The sequence below is a fragment of the Erpetoichthys calabaricus genome, chromosome 4, assembly GCF_900747795.2.
Source record: "Erpetoichthys calabaricus chromosome 4, fErpCal1.3, whole genome shotgun sequence".
In the NCBI taxonomy this organism is placed as follows: Eukaryota; Metazoa; Chordata; class Cladistia; order Polypteriformes; family Polypteridae; genus Erpetoichthys; species Erpetoichthys calabaricus.
This window is the reverse complement of record NC_041397.2, coordinates 209693310-209721160: the sequence shown is the minus strand read 5'-3', so window position 1 is coordinate 209721160 and position 27851 is coordinate 209693310. Positions and strand designations below refer to the sequence as shown.

The 27851-nt window shown below is 33.8% G+C and overlaps 1 protein-coding gene across 10 annotated transcripts in view; it reads right to left on the bottom strand.

Moving 5' to 3' along the window:
- sytl2a (synaptotagmin-like 2a) overlaps nucleotides 1-27851 on the bottom strand; it is a 115979-nt gene that overhangs the window by 27677 nt on the left and 60451 nt on the right. For 4 of the 10 annotated variants that reach the window (XM_051926940.1, XM_051926936.1, XM_051926937.1 and 1 more), the window contains exons 5-12: nucleotides 19188-19266; nucleotides 18837-18948; nucleotides 13970-14767; nucleotides 13385-13456; nucleotides 9953-12325; nucleotides 3103-3207; nucleotides 2028-2081; nucleotides 1422-1469 (exon numbers count right to left, since the gene is read on the bottom strand). In XM_051926940.1, coding sequence (XP_051782900.1) covers nucleotides 1422-1469; nucleotides 2028-2081; nucleotides 3103-3207; nucleotides 9953-12325; nucleotides 13385-13456; nucleotides 13970-14767; nucleotides 18837-18948; nucleotides 19188-19266 — 3641 coding nt within the window. The remainder of the gene's footprint in view (nucleotides 1-1421; nucleotides 1470-2027; nucleotides 2082-3102; nucleotides 3208-9952; nucleotides 12326-13384; nucleotides 13457-13969; nucleotides 14768-18836; nucleotides 18949-19187; nucleotides 19267-27851) is intronic. The other 6 variants (XM_051926941.1, XM_051926939.1, XM_051926943.1 and 3 more) reach the window with 5 other exon arrangements.

Sequence of the window (27851 nt, the reverse complement as noted above, 5' to 3'; positions counted from 1 at the left end):
GATATTTCTAGAGATTAAAGTTCTACTTTGTACAAGAATGTTATGAACATTAAGACAATTTGTGAAAAAAGTCTTATGATTCAATAATTTATATAGAGATTCTTATTTATTCTTTAATTGTCTTTAACATTTGTATTTGGTTGTTTATGGATTTGCAGCACCACACTTCTTGGCCCTGAAGAAGGGATAGTTGCTCCTATCACACAGACTGTTCAACTATAGTGGTGGCCTTCTTCACAAGCACCATATATTTGAGACTTCTGAGGAACCTCTAGCTCAAAATATACATTACTAACTATGGAAAAGCTACTGTACTAAGATGGGCTTCTCTAATTCACTTTTGAGTGAATTCACTTTCCCTGAAGATTGATGTAAATACTTTGAAATGTCTATAATTTAAGTACAACTTTCTGGTATGACTGATTGTTCATCCACTTGTTTATGTAAATGTTAAGTGTAACTGTTGTAGTTCCTAGCATTTCCTATGCATTTTGTTTGAATATTTATTATTAATCACATCTACACTCTTTTGCATGATATGCATAGTTTTAAACTGCTAATTAACAGATTTTATAATCAATGCTCAGTAATCATCTGTGTTGAGTTTTGCACACATTCTCCCCTTGTCTGTTTTGGTTTTCATCCAGCTACATCAGACTGTCCTCTTAAATTTACAAAGATATGCATGTCGAGTTAAATGACGATTCTAAACTGGCCCTTTGTGTAGTGTTTGTGCATGAGTGGGACTTGAAATTAACTGGCAGTCAGTCCAGAGTTTATTTTAATCTGTTGCCAAATGCTCCTGGGACAGGCTCTAGTTTCTCAAGAAATTGATCTGGATTAAACTGGCTTAAAAATGTTAGGTTATGTAATAATAGTAGTGACAAATTTGTATTAGTAAGAGGAGTTTACAGTAAAATTTAATTCTGAAGAGATTAAGCAGCTTTATCTGTCACCTTTTCAAAGAATGGCCCGTTTCAATTTTTTTTTTTATTTTTTAAAGATTGTGTTGTTTGGTTGCTTAAGTTATACTGAATGAGAACCAAAATATCCTCAACTTGTTCATTAAATGCATGTTGCAAGTGAGTAAACCCAGAAAAAAATTAATATGGTATTTATAGATTTGTTAAAGTTATATTTCTACATAATTTACTATGGAAATTTTCTAGGAAAAAAATGTATTAAACAACAGAAGTATTAAGTTTATGTATCTTTCAAGTACTACAACATGAATGAGTACAACACATATTAGCATCAGGCAGAAGACAGCAACAATTATTATTTAAGCATGACATACAGCTTAAACAAAATAAGACCTTTTAGATGTAAATTGAAAATGTTAGTTAAGACAATGATAGAATTGACAGTTAAATGACTTGTTAATACATTAGTTGTCTGACACTTAGATTTGTCTTACTCACATCCTGATATGGTATCTTTTGGGCTTTGTGGGCTCTCCACTTGTAGATCTATTGGGAAGTTTACATATTCACTAAAAAAATATTTATCAGGCAATTTGCTTCTAAAAGATCAGATGTCAATACTGACAAAAAGAAAAGTACTTCACTTGATTATCTCAAAAACCATGCCTGAATAATTCCATATCGTACTGGTGAATTTAAAGATAATGTAAAATTTATAACAAATCTTTCTACTGATTTTCATCTGTTGATAAAAAATTGATAATGATGCAGAAATATAATATTCCCATGAAGTATACTATGTCTTACATTTGCAAAACTTTGTTATTTAAATAATTTTGAAAACAGGGGACAAACATTCTACTGCATCCACAGTCATATAAACTACCAGGCTGTAACAGTGAAATAAGACATGGGAAACTAATATATTTAGATTCCCAAACCACAAAAGCATTTCCAAACTCTTCATAGATAAACATATTTTGAAAATTTCACAACACGTAATTTAAAATAAACACAATTCAGCCATTAAAAAACTTCATAAATGTTAAACAATCTTCACATTTTAAACAGTGTTAACTATTAAAAAAAAGTAAAAATATTTACCATCCTCTGCACTCATCACTAAATCATCTCTTAAATTATTAAAACTTCTTTCATCTATTTAGAAAAGAGTGGAGAAAAGAAATTCATTAACTAGTGCGTTTAATATGGAAATAATATTTGTAGGCAAACACACACTATTCTCGTTTATAAAAGATTTTTAAATAAGTTTTTTGCTCAATCATTTGACACTTACCATTGTGACCTGGCATTAAAATATGTTTACTGGTCTTTTATGTGTTAAAATAAGCAACTATAGGATGTTTACATCAGAAAGGACATTCATCTTAACTTTGCATTTGTCTCCTCAGAATTATTGACACAAAGCACGGGAGTAGAATGGTCTAAGGTAACTTGTGGTTGTTCAATCACATAACAGTTTGGTAAATAGTAAACTAATAAGAAAATATTGCAAAAAATGTAAAGGCATTCTCTGTGGAATGGCATGTATCAGAACATCAGATGGCAGCAGACTTGTGCACACAAAAGTACATATTTTTTTAAATTTGGATTTAACTCCTGTACATCAAAATTAATGGTTAAAAATCCATGTTTTTAAGTTACTTTTCTCAAACATTGTAATGCAACAATATAAATACCTTTAACTTACAACAACAAACTAAACCTTATCTATATAATTATTTTGAAAGGATCTCAGCTCAGGACTCTAAAAATGTCTACTGAACAATTTTTACTGTAGCTGCTTTTGTCTTTAAAATTATTTCTGTTTTAGTTACTACTGGATACAGTATTTTGGAATGGAGACAAAAGGTCACTGGATTATTGGCTAATTATTAATTTCAAGAAATAAAAGTAAATTCTTATAAATTCATAATCTGGAAAAAAGGTTTTGAGCAAAAAACAATAATCAATTCATTTTTATATTGCGATTTATTTTTTAAAAACAGTACACTTAAACAGTTCACTTTTATAGTAAATAAAATTAAACAGTAAATAGCTAACCATGATATACAGAATAATTTTGATTGGTTAATGGCAATGTAGTCACTAAACAGCAGGAAATAATGATCAGTCTCAAGACAAAATGGCCAGAAATGTATATAGCATGCATGCTCACCTGATGTAGCAGCAGTAATATCCTCTAGGCTTTTGGAAGAAGCTAAGGGCTTATTCTTACTCCTTCTTAAAGCCATCATTATGGGGTTGCTTTCTTCATCAAAACCTGTTACAAATTAGAGAACATGAACTCTGCCACTTTACAGAAATGTAACATTAAGGCACCTGGGGTTAGCCAATCAGAATAAAAGTTAATTCAATCAAAAAGCAGGAAGGGCGTCTTTAATTAAGTAAAGACTAGACTACTACAAAATATGCAATTTTTTAAAAGTTCTTTTCAGAATAAGAACAAAGAGTGTAATAGTATGCCACACCGTAAATGAATGTGCATTGTAAATCACAAGTTTCAATCCTTACAACTATTTCACTGGTTTTTAAAATAAGTGAGTCAGTAGTATTACATATGGTGTAATTTGATCTGTGTAAAAGTGTTCATTGAGCAAAAACATTTAAACGTAATATAAAAATAAGCGGAAATCTCTAATTTACAAGGAGGCAACATATTATAAAAATGTGAACTTAAATTGCATTTAATAATCGTAATAAAACTGTAGGATTATGTGTTTTGGCTAAAAACATTTTTATGTGTTCATATTACAGCATTTTTCAAACTATTTCTGTACTCCTAATTTATTCACTCTGAATATTAATTAACCAGTTAGTAAGTTAAAGCAATTCTTCATATTTTAATAATATTAAAAAAGATAGGTGTAGATGGTGATCTTTAAAACTCTTTATTTGCTTAAGCTTATTAACTAATATAAATAATAAGAGCCAAAAGAATGTAGAAATGTTTATGTCGCTTAGTACTAATTCACAGGAAATTAGTATTGTACTAGTTCTGTAATTAAATAGTCATATAGGGATTTCTTGAACATTGTAAATTTTTGATGAAAAATATTTTCAATGGTAAATATACAGTAAATGCCAAATTAAAGCTAGCATACAGTATATGTATGCTAGTCACAGTAAGTTGACTTCTGCATGGGAGATGCCTTTAACCTTTTAAGCTGACAATTTTCAGGCAAGAGGCCAAAGTCTGAAAGTCTTTTCAATCCAAATAAAATTGAAATGTATTCTAGAAGTGCTAAAAGACAACACAGGATTTAAATTATTTTGCAAAGTTAGAAATTGCATCTTTTGATTCCCATGGGAATCGACCTTGAGCTTGGTGACAATGAATTACTATTATTTGCTCTGCTAGCAGATAGAAGACCTAGGGTGTGTGTTTAATTTGGAAAGAATGGGATAGAGAATGTGGCTGCCTTTTTTTCCAAAAATATTTCTTAGTTTAGCTTTAGCTCATCTGGTGCTCGTTGCAAAGAATGGAGCATTGAGTTGCTTTTCTGACACAAAACAGTTGCAATAATGAACATTTAAAAGAAGCATCTGAGCTGAATAGGGAAATGTAAATGGAGTTTGCTATCTGCTTAGCAGTGTTGCAAAAGGGTTCAGTCTCAGTCAAGATATCTTGCATTTTGCGATTAAGAATATATTGTACAATCTGTAACTAAGGAACTGGACTATCTGGAAATGTCGCCACGGACTGAATGAAGATTAGACGAACCCACCCAGATTTTATAATTCTTTGTATTGTTTACATTTGCTGCTATTGGTTTTGATGCAAATAAATGATTCTGAAGTACAGTTCAGAATTATTTTATTCCATAGCAAAAGATTTCCAAGAAACTAAAGATTTCATACAAAAGTGTCTATTACTGTCTTGAAAAGGGAGGTCAAACTGGATCTAACCAGGACAGAAAAAGAATGGGAAAGCTTAGATGCACAACTACATAAGCGAATAAGTACATCAGATTCTGTAGTTTGAGAAACAAACATCCTTTACATGTTCTATAACTCTGTGACAGCTAGTATGATCTTCTAGAATCTATACTGTAGTGTAATGAGCCAGTAACATCTTCAAGAGAGACCTACTGATTTAACAAGCTAATTAAGAAAGCAGATTCAGTTATGGGATACACTCTCAAACCTGCTGGTGGTACTAGTGGAAGAGAGAATGAAGTCAATATGAAGGCTATAATGAACAACATTGCACATCCTCTCTGTAACACAGAGTACTTTTAGCCAACAAATTATTTACTATAATTGTGCCAAGAAACAATACTGGGTCTCTTTCATACCCACAGTAATATATCTTTATAAAGCCTAACCAGGATTGCTCTATTAGAAAATTCAGTAGTTTTGTCATTCTTGTGTGTGTTTCAGAGAGTCGTTGTTTGTTATAGTAATTCTGTATTTGCTGTGCTCCTGTAAATGCTAGATTTCCTCCTTGGGGCAAGTAATATATGTCTATCTATTAATACTATCCAAAGGTTGAGGGAATAATAATTTGATGGTTAATAAAATGTAATTTTCTATCGAGTGAATTAAGGGTTCTACATTTGAATTGTAATTTTCAAAAGTTAACACATGCAAGATTTTTTTTGGGTCAAAAACAAACATTAAAGCTTATATATTTAGTGGGTGCTTTATAAAGTACTGTACATCCTTCTAGTAGTGAGTAGAAGTAATTTAGAACTATTTTTTTCTCCCAAAACTGCTGATTTCATTGACGTTTGGTTTCAACAAGATGACATGGTATGAGATGATGCATGCTTTCTGAAAGTAATCCATTTGATGAAATGTAAACTATGGCTATTAAGGGATGCACAAATGTTAGCAACAATGTCTCGGTACACCATTGCATTCCAATGAACAACACATTCCAAACACTATTACACTACCACCTTCAGATTGTAAGTTTGAAATAAGGCAGGATGAATACATGCTGTTTACTCCCAATTCTGACACTAGTATCTGTAGCCGAATTGAGACTCATCAGACCAGGTGACACTTTTCTAATTTTCAATTGTCCAGTTCAGGTAATCAGGTACCACTGTTGCCTCATCTTACTGTTATTTACAACAGAAGTGTGGAACCAGGCAAAGACCACTGCTACTTTACTTTAGCTCATCTGCTTTAAGGTCACTGTAAACTCTAATAGCTGAATTGCATGAAAATTTGAAGAGGACAGTTGTTCCAGAGATAATGGAATCACTCACCACAGTTACGTTGCTCAGAAAATGCATCTTCCTCATTTTGATGCATAGTCATTTAAACCTCAGGACCATGTGTAAATGCTACATATACTGGGGTGCATCCACATAACTGCCTTTTTGAATATTTAGGTTATTTGTGTTAATGAGCATGTGTGCATACTGAAGTGGCCACTGAGGGTATATAAAGGTTGTCTAGCATTATCCTCAAACTATTACTTATTATGAATTGCATGGGTGGCCCAATTGTTAATGATTCTGCCCCATGAAAATAATGTCTTGTGTTTTAACCTAGTGCCCTATGGAGTGAGCATATTTTACAAGTGTCTACATGGGCTGTTTCACGGGGACTCTCGATTTCCGCACACACTTACAAAGGATATGGGTGTTAAGGTAACTGGTGATTTCAGACTGGACCAGTATAAGTGTGTGTGTGTGGGCAAGTGAGTCTTGTGATGGACTGGTACAATGTAGATAAAACTGGTTCCCATCTTATGTCCAATGCTTCTAGCTTAGCTCTGGCCCACCAAACTAAAATTTTATTTTAGTAAAAGCAGGGTATTACACATAAAAAGCAGAAATGTGAGATTTGAATACACAATGGGAAATGTGAAACCTGAAAATACACCTTATGAGATGGACCTGGGAATCACAGCAAACTCATCACTGTCCACATCAAGACAATGTACAGAAGCAATTAAGAATGCAAACAGAAAGTTATGCTACATACCACAATGTGTGGAGTACAAGTCAACATATGCTTAAATTACATAACGCATTAGTTGGGCTTAATCTGGAGTATATTACGCAGTTTGGCATCCATATTACAAAAACTACATAGTAGTGATAGTAAAAAGTCCAGAGGAGAGTGACTAGGTTGATTCCAAGCCTACGAGGTATGAGCTATGAGGAGAGACTGCAGAAGTTGAACCTTTTCATTTCAAGCAAACAGAGATTAAGAGGTAACATGATTGGAGTATTTAAAATTATGAAGGGGATTATTATAATACTAGCCGACGCCCGCCATACATTACGGCGGTGTAAGAATAGGAACAGAAAACGGTGAGAAAGGAATTCAGAAATCAAGTAAAAATAAATACTTCTTGAAAGACGCAGTGTGCATGTAGAATTTCCAGCCAAGTAGGATTACATGTGAAAGTGATAAATAAATCGGGCTTTCCAAATTTACGTACTATGGCCATGGCATCCTGATAGCTTTGTTGCATGGATCTTGGACTTCCTGGAAATGTGGATGGTAATATTATCATTCTGCCTACACGTACGTTGTTATTTTCAGCGTTTGCTTGCAGTGCGTCTGTATTCAAACGTTGTATTTTTCCATGCGCAGATCTTGTTGATGTAATCTGAGATAGTTGAGATACGCGCCATCTGTTTTAACATACGCATCTACGATGTACTGTTGGAATTGTTTGCCGCTGGAGTGCAAAATACTAAATGTATTCCTCATTGCTAATCTGTACGCGTAAAATTGGCATTGAGTAAGCCTTATTCGCTTGGCGGTTCTTTTATCGGGAACATGCTGAAAATCTTTGTGCCAGCCAATGTCTCCGTAAGGAAACAAAAGTGGGTAAACCATAGGATCGCAATTCATATTGAGCCTGGAAATCTGTTTACAGGAGTTGCGTATGGGATAGATGCAAATGTCCCTTTCGACAGGCGTTTCGCCATCTTCTCTGACGAAAATCGCTACAATGTTGGGGCATTGTATCGTCGGAAATCCTGCCCAGGGTTTTCCTTGAAAACCATTCATACAGATGCTGTTGGATTGGACTGAGCGATTTCATGCATGTGTTTGTATGATTTAGCGAAGGGGTTGATGGTTCTGAGCATGGAAACTAGCTGGAGAAGTACATTTTCGCTGCATGCAGAATTTGCTTTATTTTGTAATTTTGTTGTGTAAGAAGCTGTTGTAAAGACACAGGTGGCTCCCGCAAAGGTGGTAAAGTTACTTTACCATTGTGGCAGCACCTCGAGTACTTGTTGGATGTATTACGCTCAGCAGGCCAGTACAGTGCATGACATGGAAGAGGACGAATAGGAATTGAGAAATGCCGTGTCGGCTGTGTGTGGGTGAGACCAATTTTGAAGTGGAAGCAGGACGAACCAGAAGAGAATTATATATAAGAGCATATACTAGCTAGTATTTTAAAGTAAATTCCTCAACAAGAACATGGGGAGAATGTTGGAAACCTTTTAAAGGCAGATTTGCAGATGTGTTTGAAAGTTTTTACTTACGTAAAGAACTATAGACACATGGAATAAATTACTAGGTACTGTAGTGGAAAGTATGACTTTCTGTGTTAAATTACCTATTTTTGTCACAACTGTCCTAATGTTCTAACACTTAATTAGATTAAGGTGTATAAAAATGTTATTACGGATTGCAATTTGCTGAATGTTCAATTTACTTTAACAATTTTTAGAAAACAGGTGACTCTTAAGGAAAATAAGCGTGCTTTATACTGTCCTAATTAATTTTTGTATTGTTCATCTAACCAGATTTATGTTACTTAGATCAACTCTTTAATATTGTTTAAAATATATAAGAAAATATTGATACTGTTTAGGTAACTCAAAGACAATCGAGTTTATCAAGAATGCAGATTTGTGGTTTTCCTTGGCACTATTTTTTAGATTACTTCAAATCTGTAATCATTAGAAATATGGAGAAATCAAAATGTCTCAAATAAGGTATAATCTGCATTCTCAAAGAAATTAAACTATACAGTACATTACACTGTAGAGCTTAAAAAAAAAGTATGTTGCTAAAAGAAAAAAAGTTATAAAATACCACTAGGCAAAAGTAGCAAATATTGGTTAGGAAATTTACATTTAAATGAACACCACATAACCCATTAGTGATTTGTGTCCAAATTTTCTTACAAAACCCTTTGGTGATTTGTGTCCATTTCTTAATTTTGTGCACCACAAGACAGCTACTGCATGAAAGGTGAAATCTCTAAACATCCCATCCACAGCAATAATGGCAAGAAGGTGAAAGTCAAGTGTTGCCAGAGGAAAGAAGACCATAAAAACCCTTTGAGTTTCAACAAGATGAAATGCTAATACTATATTAATATGTGAGTGAATGTGCACACACACACACACATACTGTATGTATATATATATATGTAAATACACACACACACAAACACAAATATACACATCCATTAAACATATGTGTATTCACATAACTTTCTCAGACTTGAAGGAGCCAATATTTTGACTAAAATCATATACATTTAAGATTTGTAATTATGGCCTTTGGCGTTCCAAATTGAATACATTTAAAATAAGATCTCAAAGGGTTTCAATAGCTCTTGCATTCATTAGATTTATATCTAATGTACATTTTGAATGTAGAAGCAGGGTTAACAGCATAAGGAAGACATGGCAAAAATACATTCTGATATTGTGCAGAATTTATTGGAAAGAAATTGGAAAGTGCAGTGCAATCTTCAATAAATCTTTAGTCTTTCAATATTTTTTTTTTACTATTGGCTGTGTGGTGTTCAATTTGCCTTAAAAAAGTAAACTAATAAACAACCAAAAGCTAAGAATTTTTTCCATAAGCCCTATGATTTTAAATGTAACTATTTTATTAGACTAAGTTTTGAATACCTGATCTTCCTGAACAATAAACCCTGCTTCCAGCTAAAAATCAGATCTTTAACACTAAATGAAATCAAACAGAGAGAAAGAGAAAAGACTGAAATACCTACAAGAGAGAATTATTATTTTTCTCCAATTAAATAGACAAAAAAAAATGCTCACGGGCACTTTTTCTCCTTTGCTCTGTATTTGACCAGCTGTCATCAGGTAGTGAACGCCTCTCTGGAACTTCATTATCTTCATCATCTAAATTCTTGCTTGGACCTCCGGACTGGGAAATTTCATGGCTTTCGCTGCTTGTTTCTTTGTCGATTTTGACAGGTGTACTTGCTCTTAAAGAATTCAAGGTTGCATCCATCTCATCATCATAATCCTCTGGTTTGTAAAGTGCTCTTTCCTCTGTTGTATTTTTCTTTCCAGGATCTAGAGAAGTATAATCTTCACTTTGATCAGAATTATACTGGGGACTGGATGCACTGTTTGATGGATATAATGCACTTACTTCTGACAAAGACTGAGCCAGTAGGTACAATGGCTGAAAATCATTATTTCTTGCTTCTGGTAATATATCATCTTCAATGACAGGTGTATTTTCAGCATAATTATCTGAGCTATTCCACAATTTGATAGACTCATTAAATACAGCATTTCTGCTTTCTACTTCAGAAGACATGGCGTAAGTAAAATTCTTTTCTGCTAAAGACTGAGCAAGACACTGTAGATCTACTTTATCTGACTTCTTTTGTTCTGGAACTATATCTTCTTCCACCACGGACATTCTTCTTTCACAACTGTCACTCTCTTTCTCATCATTAATGAACAAATCTTTCTCTGCCTCCACTTCACTTATGCCTGTAGATGGAGAAGTAAATTCTTCCTCTGTTAATGGCTGGGCAATACTGTGATGTGAAGCACTGTATTCCTTAACTTTTGGAATTAAGTATTCTTCTTCTTCCACTGATGTTCCTTTCACACAACTGTTTACTTCTCTCTGATCTTTAATCAGATCTTTTTCCATCTCTTCTACTTCATTTGTCACTGATGATTCAAAAGTTATTTCTTTCTCTGATAGAGACTGTACCAATGTGTGTAATGAAATATCATCACGTTTGTTTGCTTCTGGAATTATATATTCTTCTTCTACTGATGTCCTTCTTGCAAAACTGTTTGTTTTTCTGTCATCTTCAAGACAGTCCTCTTCATGCATCTTTATTTCACTTGTCTCTGCAGAGAGAGAGATAATTTCTTTCTCTGATAAAGACTGGGCCAGACTTTGTAGTGGAATAGGATTAGACTTCTTTCTTGCTGGAATAATATATTCTTCTTCCACAGACGGCCTCCTTATTGTGAATTCAGCACTGCTTTTGACCATAGGGTCAATCTCATGTTTCTTTTCCACAGGACTACTAAATTTTGCAATAGGCATTTGATTGCTTAACAATTCATTAACAGGTTTATCTTCATATATTTCATTTGGTTGATGAAGGTCAGTTTGCCTACTTCTCTCCTTAACCCTGTCAACAAAACTGACCCGCTGAACTATGGGAGCTGCATTTGGTGTTTTACTTTGTGTTTCTTCAACAGATAATCCACTGGTAATGTCAGAAAGCATTTTTTCTAGTCCCCGGTTTAGTGTTTCATGATCAATACTTGGAATACGGGTAGATCTTTCTATGACCTCTACCACTTCTTCATTACTAAATTTTTTAATGTCTGTAGATTTAGGTGGAGAACTTTGAAAAGATTTAAGATGAATATCACTGGCATCAGTGGGAAGCACTTTGGGGAAAATATTGGGATTCATTATTTTTTTCCCGTCTTTTGGCAAGAGTTGCTGTTGATGTAACAGCTCACCTTTTTCCCAAACCACCATGCTAGAGCTAGTTGGTCCTGGATTTTCAATATCTTCAGACTGGTAGACAGTGTCAGCAGATGGTAGATCTCCCTTAAGAACAGGTTTTTGCTTCTCTGGTGATGTATTCCAGAACATTACAAGGTTCTGGAATTGAGAGTTACTTGAATCTGGGACCTTCATACCACTCTGCATTCTTTCTTTCATTGACTGAATTTTAAAATTGTGTGTCTGAAGTGTGCCAGGTGATTTTAAAGATGAAGATGTTTCTATATTGTTAAACTCAGTACTGTCAGAGTTATCATTTTTTTTATCTAACTTGACTAAATCATCTTCCGGAAGCTGCTTCACCCCTATAACAAATGTTTCAGGTTCAACTTTCTCTTCCTCTGAATCCACTGTGATTTTGATCCCACGGTTCTCATTAAAATATTGCAGACCACCAACATCCTGGGGGTAATGGCTTTCATTACTCTGGAGATGAATATCTGGTTCACCTAGTCCTTCATAAGTGTGATATTTTGATAAGTAAACTGACTCGTAATCATTACCTGGCTTTAACAGGATGCTGTCATCATCATATGTGGCTATTCTCGAGCTACCTTCAACCACTGGTAAATGATACTTTTCGGTTTTCACATGAACAGCTGGAGGATTGTGCACATTTTTTTCTTTGCCATCTTCTGGAACATAATCAGTTACATCCGTAACTTTATTTATTGTATTAACAGGCTTTTCTTTCATTACAGAACTGTTTTCTGCTTTACTGTCTATCACATTATACTTCAAACATGTTGCTGGGTCTAGATTTGAATTAACTTGCTTAGTAACGGTCATTTTACCATCATTAGATTTTCTAAATTGACCATCATTATCCTGATGAGCCTTCATAGGATAAACCATGGCATCATGTTCCACTGACTCTCTAACAACCATGCTAACTTTATTACTGTTATCTACTTTTACTTTTTCCAGTATCACCTCAGGTGTATTATTCTCTCCCGGTAACAAATAATTTAAATTGTCAATTTTTTCTGAAGATCCCCCTTCAAATAATTTTGTCAGAATATTTTTCTTTTTAATGGTTGATGTGTTCTGAACGAGTGGCCCATCTAAGATATTAATATTTTCCTTAGTTGCCTCAGTTTGAGCAATAACTGGCTGCAATTCATTCATTCTACTGGAAATGCTGTCCTTTTCCCTAGAACTTTCCCTAACACCCTTTTCCATCAGGACAGCCTCATTTTCAAGTTTTTTCAGGTTTCCTTGAGATTCACTGAATTCTAAATTTCTTAGACTGGTGGAGTGCACCTGAGGACGTTCATTATTAACTTTGTCTCTTTCAAGAGATCTGGAGTTTGAATTAATTTCTGGCAATACAGTCCTAAGACTAATATTTTCTTTGACATTTTCCATTATGCCAAATTCCTCTTCAACATTCTCCAGTCTTCTTTGTGGTACAGAATAGAGTTCTGTGGGTTCGAAATTATGAAGACTGGATGGAAACTGCTCATGACAGTCATCCTTTACTTTGTTCTTTTCTGTAGATATAGAATGTAAATGTATATCTGATTCTATATAGTCCAGAGGAGCTTTAAGACTAGAATTCATTTCAGTGCTCCTGCTGAACCACTCAAGGACCTTAGATATGGATTCGTCAGCCTCTTTTGTGAGCTTAGAATTCTGCATCTCAAGCTTGCTTGATGTCTCACGGTTTTGCACCCAAGTGTTATCAGTCTTACCTTTATCAGCATTGGCAGAAGGAGGGCTGCACACCTGAGAGGATTTGGGTTCAGCATAAAACTCATGTTGATCTGAAAAACATATTTACATATTTTCCCTCTTGCACCTTTCTATAAATACATCTTTTTTCTACAAATATAAAATACTGCAAATAAACTTGGAGATAAAATGTTTGAGCAAAACTAATTAATATTTTTAAGGATTATGAGCGAATTACCTTCCGCAATAACTACCTTTAGAGAAATACACATGCATAATAGTTAGTCTGGTTAGGTTAGCAAATTAAATTATTGAAAAAAGCAGATTATGAAGAGTGTTACACCCTTTAGTTTTAGTAAGCAACTTTTAGAAAACATTAAAAAAAAGACTTCAGACAATAGGTAAAATAACTATAAGCCAAATATTCTATTTCCTTAATGAATTCAGGAAAGGTAATTTCTGAGTATGACCTAATTTCAACTCCTTTGATAATGGGGAAAAAAGTAATCAATTTAACACTTCTGTTTTAAGCAGTTTTCACAATGAACATATAATGTATACTCATCTTTTATTTTTGCTTGCCACATTAATCTTCAAACACTTACCTGCATTCTCCTCTCCAGGGGTATTTAAGACTTTAGTATGTGGTCCATTTATAGGTATGTCAATATATTCATTACTGCTCTGTATCCATTGTGAGATTTCTGTAGTGGCTGGACTATTTTCTCTTGTAGCACCCAGAGCAGGCAAAGTTACTTCATTGTTTTCCTGTTGTCTATTCTTATGAGGAGACTGAGTCTGATTATTTGTAAAAGTATTTGATTGAGAGAAATCATTAGTTTGAAGCAAACCACTGATCTCCTCACTCTTTCTTTCATCTTGTTCTAATGTGACAGATGACAACATCTGGGATCTATCTAGTTCTGACTCTAATAAACCATGTTCTCCCAGCTCTTTTCCATCAGATATTTGTGTTTTTTCAGGAAACTCCTTTTGCTTAACTGTGGGTGAGAATCTCACTTGTTTTCTATCTAGGGAATTTTGTGAGCCCTCTTCAGTTTTTTCCATGCTGGATTGAGTCTTTATAGAATTGCTTTTTAAGAAGCCTCTGTTGCTGTTGGGGCCCTGAATGCTACTGTTGTTGCGAAGAATTTCGGAGTCATTTGAGCTGGAGCTGGAACTGCGCTTCAGAATTCCTTTGGGAAGATTACCATTTTGGTCTGCCTTACTTTGGGATCTTGGTAAAGGTTTTTCATTTTCTTTTACAAAGTCTTGCTGTTTGGGAACTATTGTCCTCTTTTTTGGCACTGGAACCTGGGCATCTCTTTCTTCTGATGAAACAGGTATTTCAGTATTTGAAACCCTTACACTGTCCACAGTACTTTTAGGTGTTGATAATAGTTCTGAAAAATATAGGGGGAAATGATAGGGAAGCATAAAAAATAACAAAAATGCTATAGTAAAGTCAGTAGCATCTTGATTTACCTATATAAGAGCTGTATTAGTTACATAATGAACTGAAAAGTAAAGCCTGCATTAGATCTCTATAGTATGGGTGGCAGCAGACTAAACTATTAAAATGAGTGAAGAAATATATCTTTCAGCAAAAAACTCAATGTTTGCAAACATGCAAAAATAATGTTTAAGTATAGAAAAATAAAAGTAACTAACAAAAAATATTAAATTTAAAAAGTTATTATTTAAAACACATGTAGTCGTAGATATGGAACCCAGCCCCACTTATAGAGTAAACTCAGGATTATGCTTCTTAATTTGAAGCTAGGTATTTTGAATGTCAAGTAAGAATATTCTACAAATGTTATTATAAAATATCACATAAATAAAAAAAATAGGTTGAAAAAAATGGGAATTGGTTTAATGTGTACAATTCGATGTTGAAATGATCAAGGGTTTACTGTGTGCAGCAATCAGAAAAACAAAGACTGTGTGCATAGTGTGTTAAAAGTAGCTCAAAATAGCCCTAGGAATGGCAAAAAGTAGTTCTGCATTTAAAGTTTAGAAACATACACTTGTACTGGAAGATATTATGAAGAATTCTACACAACTGTTTTTGTAATATTCTAAAAGTGTAAGTGATTTTATAATTTAGCAGGACCACTAGTGTGCCACGTTGGACCTGAAAGGCTCTTCTTTTTAAACCTCTGAACCCTATATCTTTACAAACACTGTCCTGAGATTTGATTAGTTAATTCAAATATGCTGGTGTGACAATAATTTACTTTAGACCTTTTTAGACTGTTGTCATACTGAAGATCAGCCTGTATGTTTTATGACGTGCGTTCTATTGATTTCTAAACAAAAGCACATGTGTGCTTAGTTAATTTGTTAATGCATAGCAGTTCATTATTATTCATAGATATCTTCTTACTCGACCACTAATGAATTGATAAGTTTCCAATTGGTCTAATTTTGATTGATGCAGCTTGTTGCACTTTATGAATTATACCTTTAAATTTGCCCCAGTTATCCTCCACAATCTGAACTTGAAATTTATTTCTTTAAGAGTGTGGCATCTTTTTCAAAATGTGTCTTAGAATGTTCATATAATAGTTCTACATCTGCATAATGTAATCTGCTAAATACTGTAGAACTTGTTCCTTCATTATTACAGAATATTAAGTTCATACAGAGTTCTGTATGGAATGTGCTTCACCATGATGTAATCAGCCATGGTCTGTTGCCACAACTATGAACTCTAGTGCCCATTCAATCCACTTCTCACTGGGTTAATATTTGTGTTTCTTATTATGGGAGCAATTCTATCTTGTTTGATACCGCAGTAAAGTCATAAATAATATAGACACACACAGACAATCTGTGAAGGATATCTATATATTTATGTACATACAACTTCTATCTTAACTCAAATACCCTCACTTTATTTATTTTCTTTATAATTTTAGAATTACCATCACAATACTTAAAGTAAAAAAAACTTTACTTATTAGTATTTAATAAAGATGTTCATGTAAAACCTATCACAATGGAACTTTGTACAATTAAACACATATGGAACAATATACATATCAAAATGATGCAATAATTAAAGAAATGTAATAGTGATAAGCAATGAATTACTCAACTTATACAGCAAAGTTCCCCATGCAGTTTAAAGATGTGCAGGAGTTTAAGTGAGTTAGTGGCAAATACATGCAGAACAGGCAACGTTAATATTAAAGCAAATCTAATGAAAATGGGGTTTGTTTTTTAAACAAATGAAAAACATAAAAATTGTCTTGCTTCATGATTGACATTATATAGACATAAACAAAAAGTTTATGTATTTTGGTCTCTCCAGGATTAATGCAAGGATTTTGCTGACTTATTTAGTAACAACCAAAGTGAAGTACTGTAAGATACTAGCAGTTTTAAGTTTGTATCTGTATTGCAAAGCTAAATGGCAAACACAAAATATGTCATTGTCACCTAAACAAAATAACATTAATTAAGAGTATTAAAAACACATTAAAAAATAACTTCATCCCATTAACCTTTTAAAAAGGCATTGAAAATTAGTTGTAAAAACTACACAAAGACACAACAAAATGGCAAAACTGCTTTAAGATATCTTTTCATTACATCTTTACTCATAGGCAGGTGTAAATATTTTTGAACATTCGCATACAGAGACATTGTTTAATAGAGGTGTTTTTTTTTGTCTGGAATGCTCACTCCGCATGGAGAGGAAACATGTGCTTGGAAAGTGTAGGGAAATGTATTAAATACATTTTAATTTAATTTCATCTCTATATGATCAAATGAGATTATAACTGTAGATTAGTTTTAAAGCATAATTTACATATTATTAGTTTTAGTATAGTTTTTGCTAATTTTGATTTCATCGAAAAGTATAATTTGTACATAACTGCAAGATGATAACAAAACAAAAAAGAATGAACAATGATCAAACTCCAACAGCTGACAGTTTCTACCAAAGCAAAACTCTGCTTCATTTTACTTGTCAATTTTAACAAGAGATGTATATATTTTTTAACTTCATTCTATAGGCTGTATTTAAAAAATACTAAATGTGTTTCTTAAAAAAGATATTAAACATTCTGCCTGTCACAACTATGTTACACTAGAAAATAAAAAATGCAAATCACAATAAAAATTTTTATACATATTTTAAAGTAACCTCCGCAAATACTGCTGTCCCGTCTTTGTTATGAAGTGTTGGCCAAAAACTCATTACTCCTATGGTTTTCATAGAGGAGGAGGAGGAGGTTGGAAGCATGGGAAATCAAAATGTTTCAGTAATCTGTAATTCATTTTTAAAATAGCAAATTTCTAATAATCATTTTTACTAGACTGTTTATACTGTATTGTAAAAACTGAAACAACATGTTAGAGATATTCAGCAGCTGTCATGAAAAATATGCCTATTAAAAACTAATTGTAGTTTAATATTTACTTCCCATAATGGTACTGCAGAGATTTCATTATTGTATTAATGGTGATTCTGCAGACCTAAATAACACTGAAATATGATTGGGTCTTGTTCATTAAAGCAATTACATTAAAGTTAGCAGATTCTTTTCAACCACAGATATTTCTACAGATAAGAAAACTGCAGTCAAGTGTTGAATTTTGGGAGAAATACTCCTTTAAAAAAAGTATGAAGATTACATTTTATGTTTCATCTTTAGGAGAAATAACAGATGCAGAAAACCATGTAAAGAATCTTTCATTATTTTATACCTCTTACAAAGTTATTTTTCTAAATTATAGGTAATTTATATTTCTTCTACTCTTCAATAAATGTTTTCTATAAGTAAATTATGAACAATAAAAAATATGAATATTTAAGTAACTTATTTTAATTTATTCACTTCTAATTTGTTTCTTAGAATTGTGAGATCGAGACTAAAATGTATATTTATTTTATAGCCAGGATTAAAGCTATTTGTTTTTAAGATTTAGGAGTGTGTGGCCTAAATGGGATTTTTAAAACAGGGACTCATAATCTACTTACCTGAATTCTCTTTCATCCTATACCACAATTACTATCATTAACAAGAACAATAAAATATTCTAGTTTCATGCAGGTTATCTGTTTGACTACTGTACCAATCATCAGCAGGTAAACTTCAAACTTCCTTAATTTTACAATAATGTAGCACCATGGTCAAATTTCATTTTTTAATGTCTTGCAATTGCTATCTTAAAAAGTTTCAGTTTAAAATAACAAGCTTCTGTAAATTGTATCAATAGACTCTCTGATTGCAGTAAAACTGATTTTCTAAAGGAGAAAATCTTCACAGTTAAAAAGTAGCCGAGATGTTTAATAAGAACACATTACTATCATATGTTCATACTAAAGCATACAATACAAAGGGCCCATATGTATTTATGTGAGTTATACAGCGAACAAAACCAAATTTAAAATGCTCCACACATTGGAGTAATGATTTTTACAGTATACTTTAAAAAATGAAGTCCAATATTTACCCCCTGGAGTTGTTTCAGGTAATACCAATGAGTTTTCAATAGGCAGTGCTTCGTGCGGAAAAGTAAGCATGTCATCTGCTAGTGAATAATCATTAAATGGGTTCTGTCTTTCCTAATATGTCAAAATAAACAAAGAGAAACATAATAAAAAACATTAAAAATGTTAAACTTACCCAAAAACAAACTAACGATACTTTCAGAACCACAATAATCATTAATTTAACAACCAGTATTTATTTAGTCTATCAAGACCTTTTTTTCAGTACTTATTTTAATTATAGAGCTTCATTTATTAAGAAGAAAACACGTTCTAAAATCTAGTTAATCTAATCACTGCTGATATTAACAAACCTTTCCAGCAGATGTGGATGTCTGTCGTGGCTGGTCAATTTGTGGATCAGCAACAGCTTGGACTGAATTTGATAATGTGCTGTAAAGCAATATTGTGAAATCTAAGTTAGTGTTTGTCATTTTATTTATTAATATCTGTAAAACATTTTGCAATGATAATCATAAAATTTTTTTAGCAGTGTAGTATCAGTCAAAAAAATTAAATACACCTGTTTAACAAATTTTCTATATTCGCTGTGGCAACTCCTAACGGGAGCAGCCAAAAGAAGAAGTTTAAAAAATTTTCTATACATATACGCATACACACATACATACAGTATATAGATGGGAAAATACTGTACATATGCAGTACTGACAGAACAAAACTTTATTGTGAATAAAGTAGGGTTCACTAGTAAAGCGTGCAGACAATATATACATTCTTAGAAAATGGCTATGGTGTATTGTCAGAACCTATCTTGTAACACTGGTGGTTTTCAGACCTAGACCAACCCTGGCTGCTGGAACTTGAAATGAAAACAGGCATATTTGACTCAAAGGTATACAGTCCAATGCTTTACTTAGAAATCTGTGAATGGTGCAGCAGTTCTGTATATGGTGGGAAGCCTTAACAGTATGCCATACTTTGAAAGTATCAAAAAAATCTACTCAAGTAGAAGTATTGCTGTGCAGACAAAAATTTACTTAAGTAAAATTATCTTATACTAGTCGTCCCCCGTGGCTCCTCCCACATAGTAGTAAAACAGAACAGTGAGGAGGGACACGCCCGTCTCCCCACTCCTGATGCTACACTTCCCCTTTCCCTTGGCCTGCAGCCTCTGTCTCAGATTAGTGTGAATATATTGCTCCTGCAAGCAAACTATGATTCTTAGTGTGATGGGAGAAAAATCGCAAAATCAACCAAAATCTTCAAGTAAATTATAGAAAAAAAAACCCTATCTAAATCCGTTAAAGCGAACGGACATAGAGACATTGGATTGTATATATATCTGAGATGGAAACTTCTGGTCACTTAACTATTCACAGTAATAGACGTTTTAAGCAAGGATGCCAAAACCTTTGCATGCCACTATATATATTACATATTTAGCGGCCACTGGGGGCACAGCAGAGCCCAAAACTCCAGACATAACTGCACAAACAATAGTCCCAGGTTTAAAACAGAATTTAAGAACTACCTTTCACTAGGTTGCTTGGCTGCTTTTATGGCAGACCCGGGTTTCTTCCGTTGCCACAGTATACCACCCAGGGAACCCAGCAGGGCTATCGTCCCAAACTACAGTCTACAGTTCAAAAGAACTCATGTTGAAGTTCATACTGGAGGAATCCCAATGAACACAGCCACCTTGCCCACTACAGCGATTACTTGCCTGTCCGTTTTTCTTGCCTTACACCTAAGGCAAGGAGCTATACCCAACCTGGCTGGGATGGAGATCTACCCCGGCTGTACCCATCACAGCAGCCTCCTGGCCAGGTAAGGCAAACTTTCAATTCCAAAGGAGGGCAGCCAGTGTGTGTCAATCACTGTGTGTGCCTGGAGCACCTCTACTGGCTCCGTCGAAGTAAGCAATACCACCCTGGGATGAGAGGAGACACAATCTTCTTTCACCCAAGCCTACCCCACCTTCAGGCCCAAGCAGGCTTCACCACTTCTGGTCAATATGCAACAAAAAACAGGCAGTCCCTGGAGGATGGCGACTCATTCCAGAACCAGCAGGTAATGGAGACATAGTTGCTGCTAACTTGCATTCAATTTGCTTACCTTTTCATTCAATACAACTGATTCTTGTGGCAAGCGCACCAAAGTGTTTTTTTTGTTATTTTCTGTTTTTGCACAACACCAAGATTAAATGGAGGTGGCTCAACTGGTACCCCAACAACAATCCGTCCTGCCTTCTTGCGGACTGTCCACCGGTCACAATATTTACATATAAAGTATATTTATAGTTTTGAGTATTCGAGGCCGTCAATTTCAGCACTTACAAGACTGTACCCACGTGCACTTTGCCATTGTGACATTCTTTTGAGTTGATAAAGTTAATAAAGCTGCTGAGTTAACAAGGCTATTGTAACAATCATAGCCTGCATGTCTTTTTCCATACAAACAACTGTAAACCTGCTTTTGCCCACCCCTGTATATATACGTATATTATATATCACACACACACCTACATAAAGTTCAGCACATATTTATGTAACATTTCTATTTTGCCTCGTATCACTTCATTTAATTCATGAGATGGTTAAGATCGACAAAAGGAGTAACACTAAGAGTAATGTATATATAAAATAATGGTTTTGTAGTTTTGATTTCTTGTTAAATAAGTGTGTTTAAAATCCCTGTGCAGATTTAGAAGAATAGGATTATAATCAGTAATAACATTCCAAAAAGGATGAAGCCACAACTGTTTACAAGAAAAGAAAAAGTTATGGGCTTAAAATACATGATTTTAATATTTAATATTCGAACTTGACTTTTTCAAAGTCTTATTTTTCTATTTGTAACATATACTCTTTAAATTCATAAGAACATTGGACTTGATTCTGTAATTTATAGTTTGGGATTATATTCATGCTATGATATATTCTTTAAAACAGTTTTAAAAAGTAAATCTTTTAAATCTTTGCTTTCACAGTATTGTAATGTGGTCGGCTTTATTAAAAAAAAAAAAAAAAAAAGTTTTACTTTTACATCAGTGTTCAGTGTGCATAAAAGCATTTTTTAAAATGTATTTATTTATTTTTTAAACCTATACACGGGGTGGACAAATTATTAAAGTACCACCTACAAAAACGGAGTTTGACTCTGAATGTTAGCCATATTAAGTTAATTGACAAATAACATCACATTTCAGATAAAAAAGGATGTCTGAAAACTTCCATATAAAAGTTCACTAACAGAACAATAACTCCTTGGCAAGTTAGTAACATGACTTGAATGCTGACAATACGATCTGCTTAAAATGAGTCACAAGTTTCAATAATTATAAATGAGAGAGCACACCTCAAAAACACACATCTAGCTAGAATGAAAACATAAAAAAAGAGTGTTAGAAGCAACTTTGGACATGGACCAGGAATTTTTTTTTTTTTTTTTTAATAAAAGGAGTAATTCTAAGGTGAAAAATGAAAAAAAAGATATTAACCATCCTGAGTGGATGAATGGGCCAGGTTTACTGATATTTATTTCAATATCTTACATATCCATTCACTTTATATCCTGTAAAACACAATTGTAATACACACTTCCAAGGGAACAACTGACTTTATTACAACAACTGCTAAGTATATATACATTGAATTTAAAGACCTCTCATCTGCACTAAAGGTGTTGTGGACTCTCCCTTTAGGGTGCAGGGGCAAAAACAAGGATAGATTTCTCTCTTGGATGTGAAAACATCATATCTGCAAGTGAAGGTTTGCTTAACTGTCACTATGCATGTACCACCTTTTAGAAATAATGATACCACGGCAGGACAAAATGTTGCATATTCCTTTTTGCTATACTTTATATACCAGGACTTCTTCTGCTAAAAAGAGCAGACATGACAAAGTTTAATAAAGGTAACTTAGTATGTCTGTAGATTTTGCCAGATAAAAGAGGCGTCTGTAAGAATCTTTATTTTAAGGTTTAACTGCTGACCAAATAACCTTCTCTGATGAGCAAATTGATCTATACTTAGAAGTGAACTATTATCTAATCAGTAGAAGTAGTATCCTCCCTTTATTATTATGTACGTGCATGCCTTCATTCTCTCTGGGAACTGAAATCTTCCTTGGAAGCCTTAAGTTCATTCTTTAAAGAATCTTTGGAGCTGGCTATTCTCTTTAATCCCTTTTTAAACCTTTGGGGAATCATCATTTCCATGATCAGGTCTTCCTACCATTTTTGCCCATAACTGAACCCAGTGTATGAGAATGTGTCTTACTTCAAGTAGACAATTTCAGTACCTATTCACTTGGAAAGACAGGATGCCCTGAAAGAGTCACATTTTTCCTTATGACAGTGCAAAATTAATGGAAAAAGAAGCTACTACCTAACTACTATTGAGCAGAGGAAGACCACAACACAGTATACCATGGACAATGACACATAACCACAAGGCAAATACAAACTTGAGTAAAGTTCTTTGCTTGTGGCTGAAACAAAAGCAAATGCAGTCCAAATTTCCTTAAATGCTTGACATTATTAAAACTGCTTGATTTCTGACAGGAAAAGTTAGAAGTACTATGTATCTAGTAAACAGCTAGCCAAAGCTGGCATTCTCTTGTTGGACTGTTACTGGCTAACAAACTAAGGAATACCGATATTAGATATATTTTTTCATTTACAAGCTTTTGCATGAACTGAAAACTACAGCTCTGATTCACACCATAGTACTCAAGTCTCTCTTAATAATGATTGTGCATTCACTTAAGAAAGGGTGAGGAGAAGGTGTCTTCATTTTAAACATCCAAAAGAAAATATTAAGCAGAAAAGTCTGTAAACCAGAAAACCTTTAAATAAAGTAAGAACAACTTCTTCTGTTACGTTTTTCTTGTCTCTCTGCCATCTCTTAGGTTGGTATATACGTTATCCTATGTCTATGATCTTTGTATTTATTAATACATTGTGTAATTTTATTTCTTAAAGCAAGAGACAGCTAAAATTATATAAATCTTAACAAAAAGGAACCTGTATCTACAGAGATTGGTAAGCAATATAAAGTGGGAACCTAACTGAATTATTGGCACTGCAAAAAAAAAAAAAAAACATTAATCCAATAATATGTTTTCCATGCAGCACTATTTTTGATATTGTGTTCGGTCTTTAAATGCACAAAAACAGTTCTCTGTGATAGCCTGACTTAATGGAAAATGATGGTAGTGGAAAAGATTGCCAAACCAGCAGTGGTGTTTCTGTATTAAGGGCCATTACTGCATTGCCCCACCAGATGTTGAATAAAATGAGCAAGAAGCTTCCCAAGTAATTTAACTTACAGTATTATTAAAAGGTTCATAATAATAATCTACTTTGTCTTTTCAAACATTTTTCCAATTTTCCAAAATATGCTGAATGTAATTTCTTAACTGGAAAAGTAATGTTTTTTGTAGTAGGTATAACTGTCTTTTTGCTGGTTGCTGCATGCTTATTTCCAGCTGATGGGGCTAGACCATTTGGGTCTATAGTGTTTTAGGTTTAACCTTGGGTGTATGTGTGCATAATTCGCCAAATCGATTTTCACAGCCAATTTGCTGGCGACTTTGCTGAATTATTTCTTGAAAATCTGCTGTGTGGTTGGCTCACGAAAGCTTTTTTTCCTTCAGCCCTTTGATGCATTTTGAGGCCAGCATGACATCACAGAGCTGTAGCTGTGATGTTGGATGGGGATGTCCTATACTTTAAAAAAAATTCAGTAAACTTAATGGTAAAAATACTGTAAATGGTAAAAGTAAAAGACCTTTTCTGATAAAAAAGGAAAGTTACCTTATGTTCAACTGAAAATTACCTGTATATCTTAAACAACACAGCCAAGTTCTGTAAAATCGATATTTTTCTACCTTCAAAATATGCTAAATACCGTTTACCTGATGCATTACAATTACACTGAAAAAAATCTGTTAATTTAACAGTGTAAAACTGTTAAATAGTGAAGGTAAACAACCGTAAAATGTAAAGCGCGGTTTCAGTAAATCCCGAAGTTACAATATTTGCATAAGGACACGCCCCTTTTACCATATTGTTCCTGGTGAACCGCATACCTTTGAATAGTAGGGGAAAAAAAAACCTTAAAACACAGATGTATTTTTCCCTGCGTGCTGAAGGTTTTTTGAGGTTATGGAAACTAATTTATGGTTGGTTGTATTTGATAAGCTGGCACACCTGTAGGAAACCATACACCACAAAAGCAAACTTTTCTTCCCCACCAGACAGACAATGTACCCTAGTTTCCTTAAACATTGAATTGTTTTCAATGTGTATAATTAAATGGTACCTGTTTGTTATTGGTTGTTGTTACTTTACTGATGCAAGCTGTGTACTGGGGTTTGACCCTGACAGTACTTTCTAATGGTTTATTGATTGGCATATTTATTACACTACATGAATTTCTGGGTATGGTTAAACATTCCCTTCTGTTGGAATGTGTTGCAAAGAAAAAAGACAGTTTTTACTACAAAGTTATACCATAGACCTAAAAATATTGTCACCTTATTTATTACAGTAAAATTTTGGCAACCCAGCTGCCAGTACTTCACCATAAATGTAACATTTTTTTTTTTATATAAAGTGTACCGTACACCTAAAAATATTGTCACCTTCTTTTTTACGGTAAAATAATGGCAGCTGGGTTGCCAGTTAATAATTTAATGTTAATACACATTAATAATAATAATAATGTAACTTTTTTTTTTTTTTTTTTTTAACAGTGTATTGATCACACATGCATACTATAAGGATAGTAGAAGCGTACTACAGTTCACACTTTATTGCACTACCTGAACTTCTTCTATATGCATGAATAATTTACAGCATATACACAAATGTCATTATCCAATCAGTGTTTCAGCTGGATTTATACTCCACATGCATTTAACAAAGGAAAAAAAAAAAAAAAAAAAAAAAAAAAAAAAAAAAAACAAACAGTATTTTCATTTGAATGGTACATTAGCTGTCCATAATGAGAAACAGTTTGGTGTTCTGCATACACCTATGGAATGTTGTGCCCTTACTAGTGGATTAACAATATTATGTTCCTCACTATATAGCATGGATCGGATAATGACAGCTGTGACGTGACTGCCTCACCAAGTTGCTAGAGTGCAGAAGGCAGTGCAGTAGAAAGTTATGGCACTGCATGTGCTCTAATGCATGCAAGGTTGTAATGCCAGGATTAAAGTACATTACAATGGAAAAGTGGTGAACTTACTGTGGAGTGGTTTCTGGGGACCTTGTTTTCCATCATAGATGATGGGCGTGTGTCTCATGCATGCATGGTCATCTGGAACCACCAACTGCATAACAGGAGTTGGAAATGAGCTCCTGTTAGCCTTAATATTCTTGAATATTTGAACTAAAGGAACAAGGTGTTGGAAATGGTTACACCAGATTTTTGATTATTGTTGTGCCAAATGGAAAGAATTATTTCGTTTTTTATATACATTATTCACTGGAAGATTTTTTTCACTGTAATTGTAATAAAATTAATGGACGATTTTACTACTACTAACAAGATGTTTCAATCTTCTTGATGGAAGAAAAAAGTGTGAAATATCTTTACAGATAGATCAGAAACAAAAAACGATGCATGATATATACACATTATATATTTTTTAACTTGTATTTTTTTTGTGATTATTGTCCCGTCTGTGTCCTTTGTTGTTTCAAGCTTGGTGGTGCATTGGTTAACACTGATACCTCATAGCTCATATCACATTTTTGGCCACAATCAGTCCAGCATCGTCGTCAGATGCTTTTCTAGCTCTCAGGGACACTTAAGACCATTGTGTCATTATAATCCCACCAAAACTAGTTCAGTTCCTCTTGCCCATTGGCTTCAGTGCATCTTGCCATGTTTGGCAAAGTTACCAAACATTTCTGCAATTTCATTGAAGTTGTGGTTAAGTAAATTCCCGTGGGTATACTCATGTCTAGCATGCACACATACAACATCAAGTTTTCATTAAGAAATTAGGCTTGAAGGCTAGAGGCCCTTATTCTTGGCATTAAAATGAGGACCGCTTTTTCTTTTTAAATCCATCTTCCAAACTTTTTTTTTCTTTTTCAGTCAAGGCTATGCATCACAAGCCAATGAAGATGTACGAATATTCACGTAACTTTAGTTCCCTTCAAGGTCGCCACTGTACTTGGAAGAAAAAAAATTCAAAGTAGATCATTGTCAGGAATGCACTGAGCACAATACATTATGCTGATCAAAATGGGATTGAGCAGTATCTTGATCTTCACCCACTGATGAGGAGGAGCTGTTGGCACTAAATTTGAAAAATCCTTATGTGTGCTCCTTCCACAGCTAGTAGTAAGATATCTCTGTTTCCAAGTGCAGGGTCCTTGTATGGAAATAATAGTTATGTACAAATTCATTTTTCTGAATTGTTTGCCGAGATTATATATATATATATATATATATATATATATATATATATATATATATATATATATAAAAATAAAAGAAAATCTTGAGACGAGACTATTGCCAAGAGATTTTTTCAAGTCCCACCCTCCTCTCAACCATTTTCAACCTTGCCCATGGTCCTCTTACCTCTCATTCATGTGAATAATTTTGTCAGACACAGTTCCTGCACTCTCAGCTCTTATAAATGTTTACGTTTTCCTCACTTTAAGTTCCCAATAAAGTAAGACTTATTATGTCCAAATCTTACTGAAGAATTTCATCCCAAAGGGTTATCAACCGAAGAAATGAGTACACAGGCAATCCTAGCACTGAGAAACGAAGTCAAACAAATTAATGCGAAAATTGTCAACCGGTTACACGGCAAATTGGTTTAATGTGTATCAATAGACTATTTTGAAACAGTTAGTGGTGATGGTGCGGAAGTTGAAAACATCAGCTTACAATATCCCATAGAATATCAACAATCGTTAACACAGTCTGGTCTTCCACCGGCCAAATTACTGTTGAAAGAAGGATGTATCGTAATGTTATT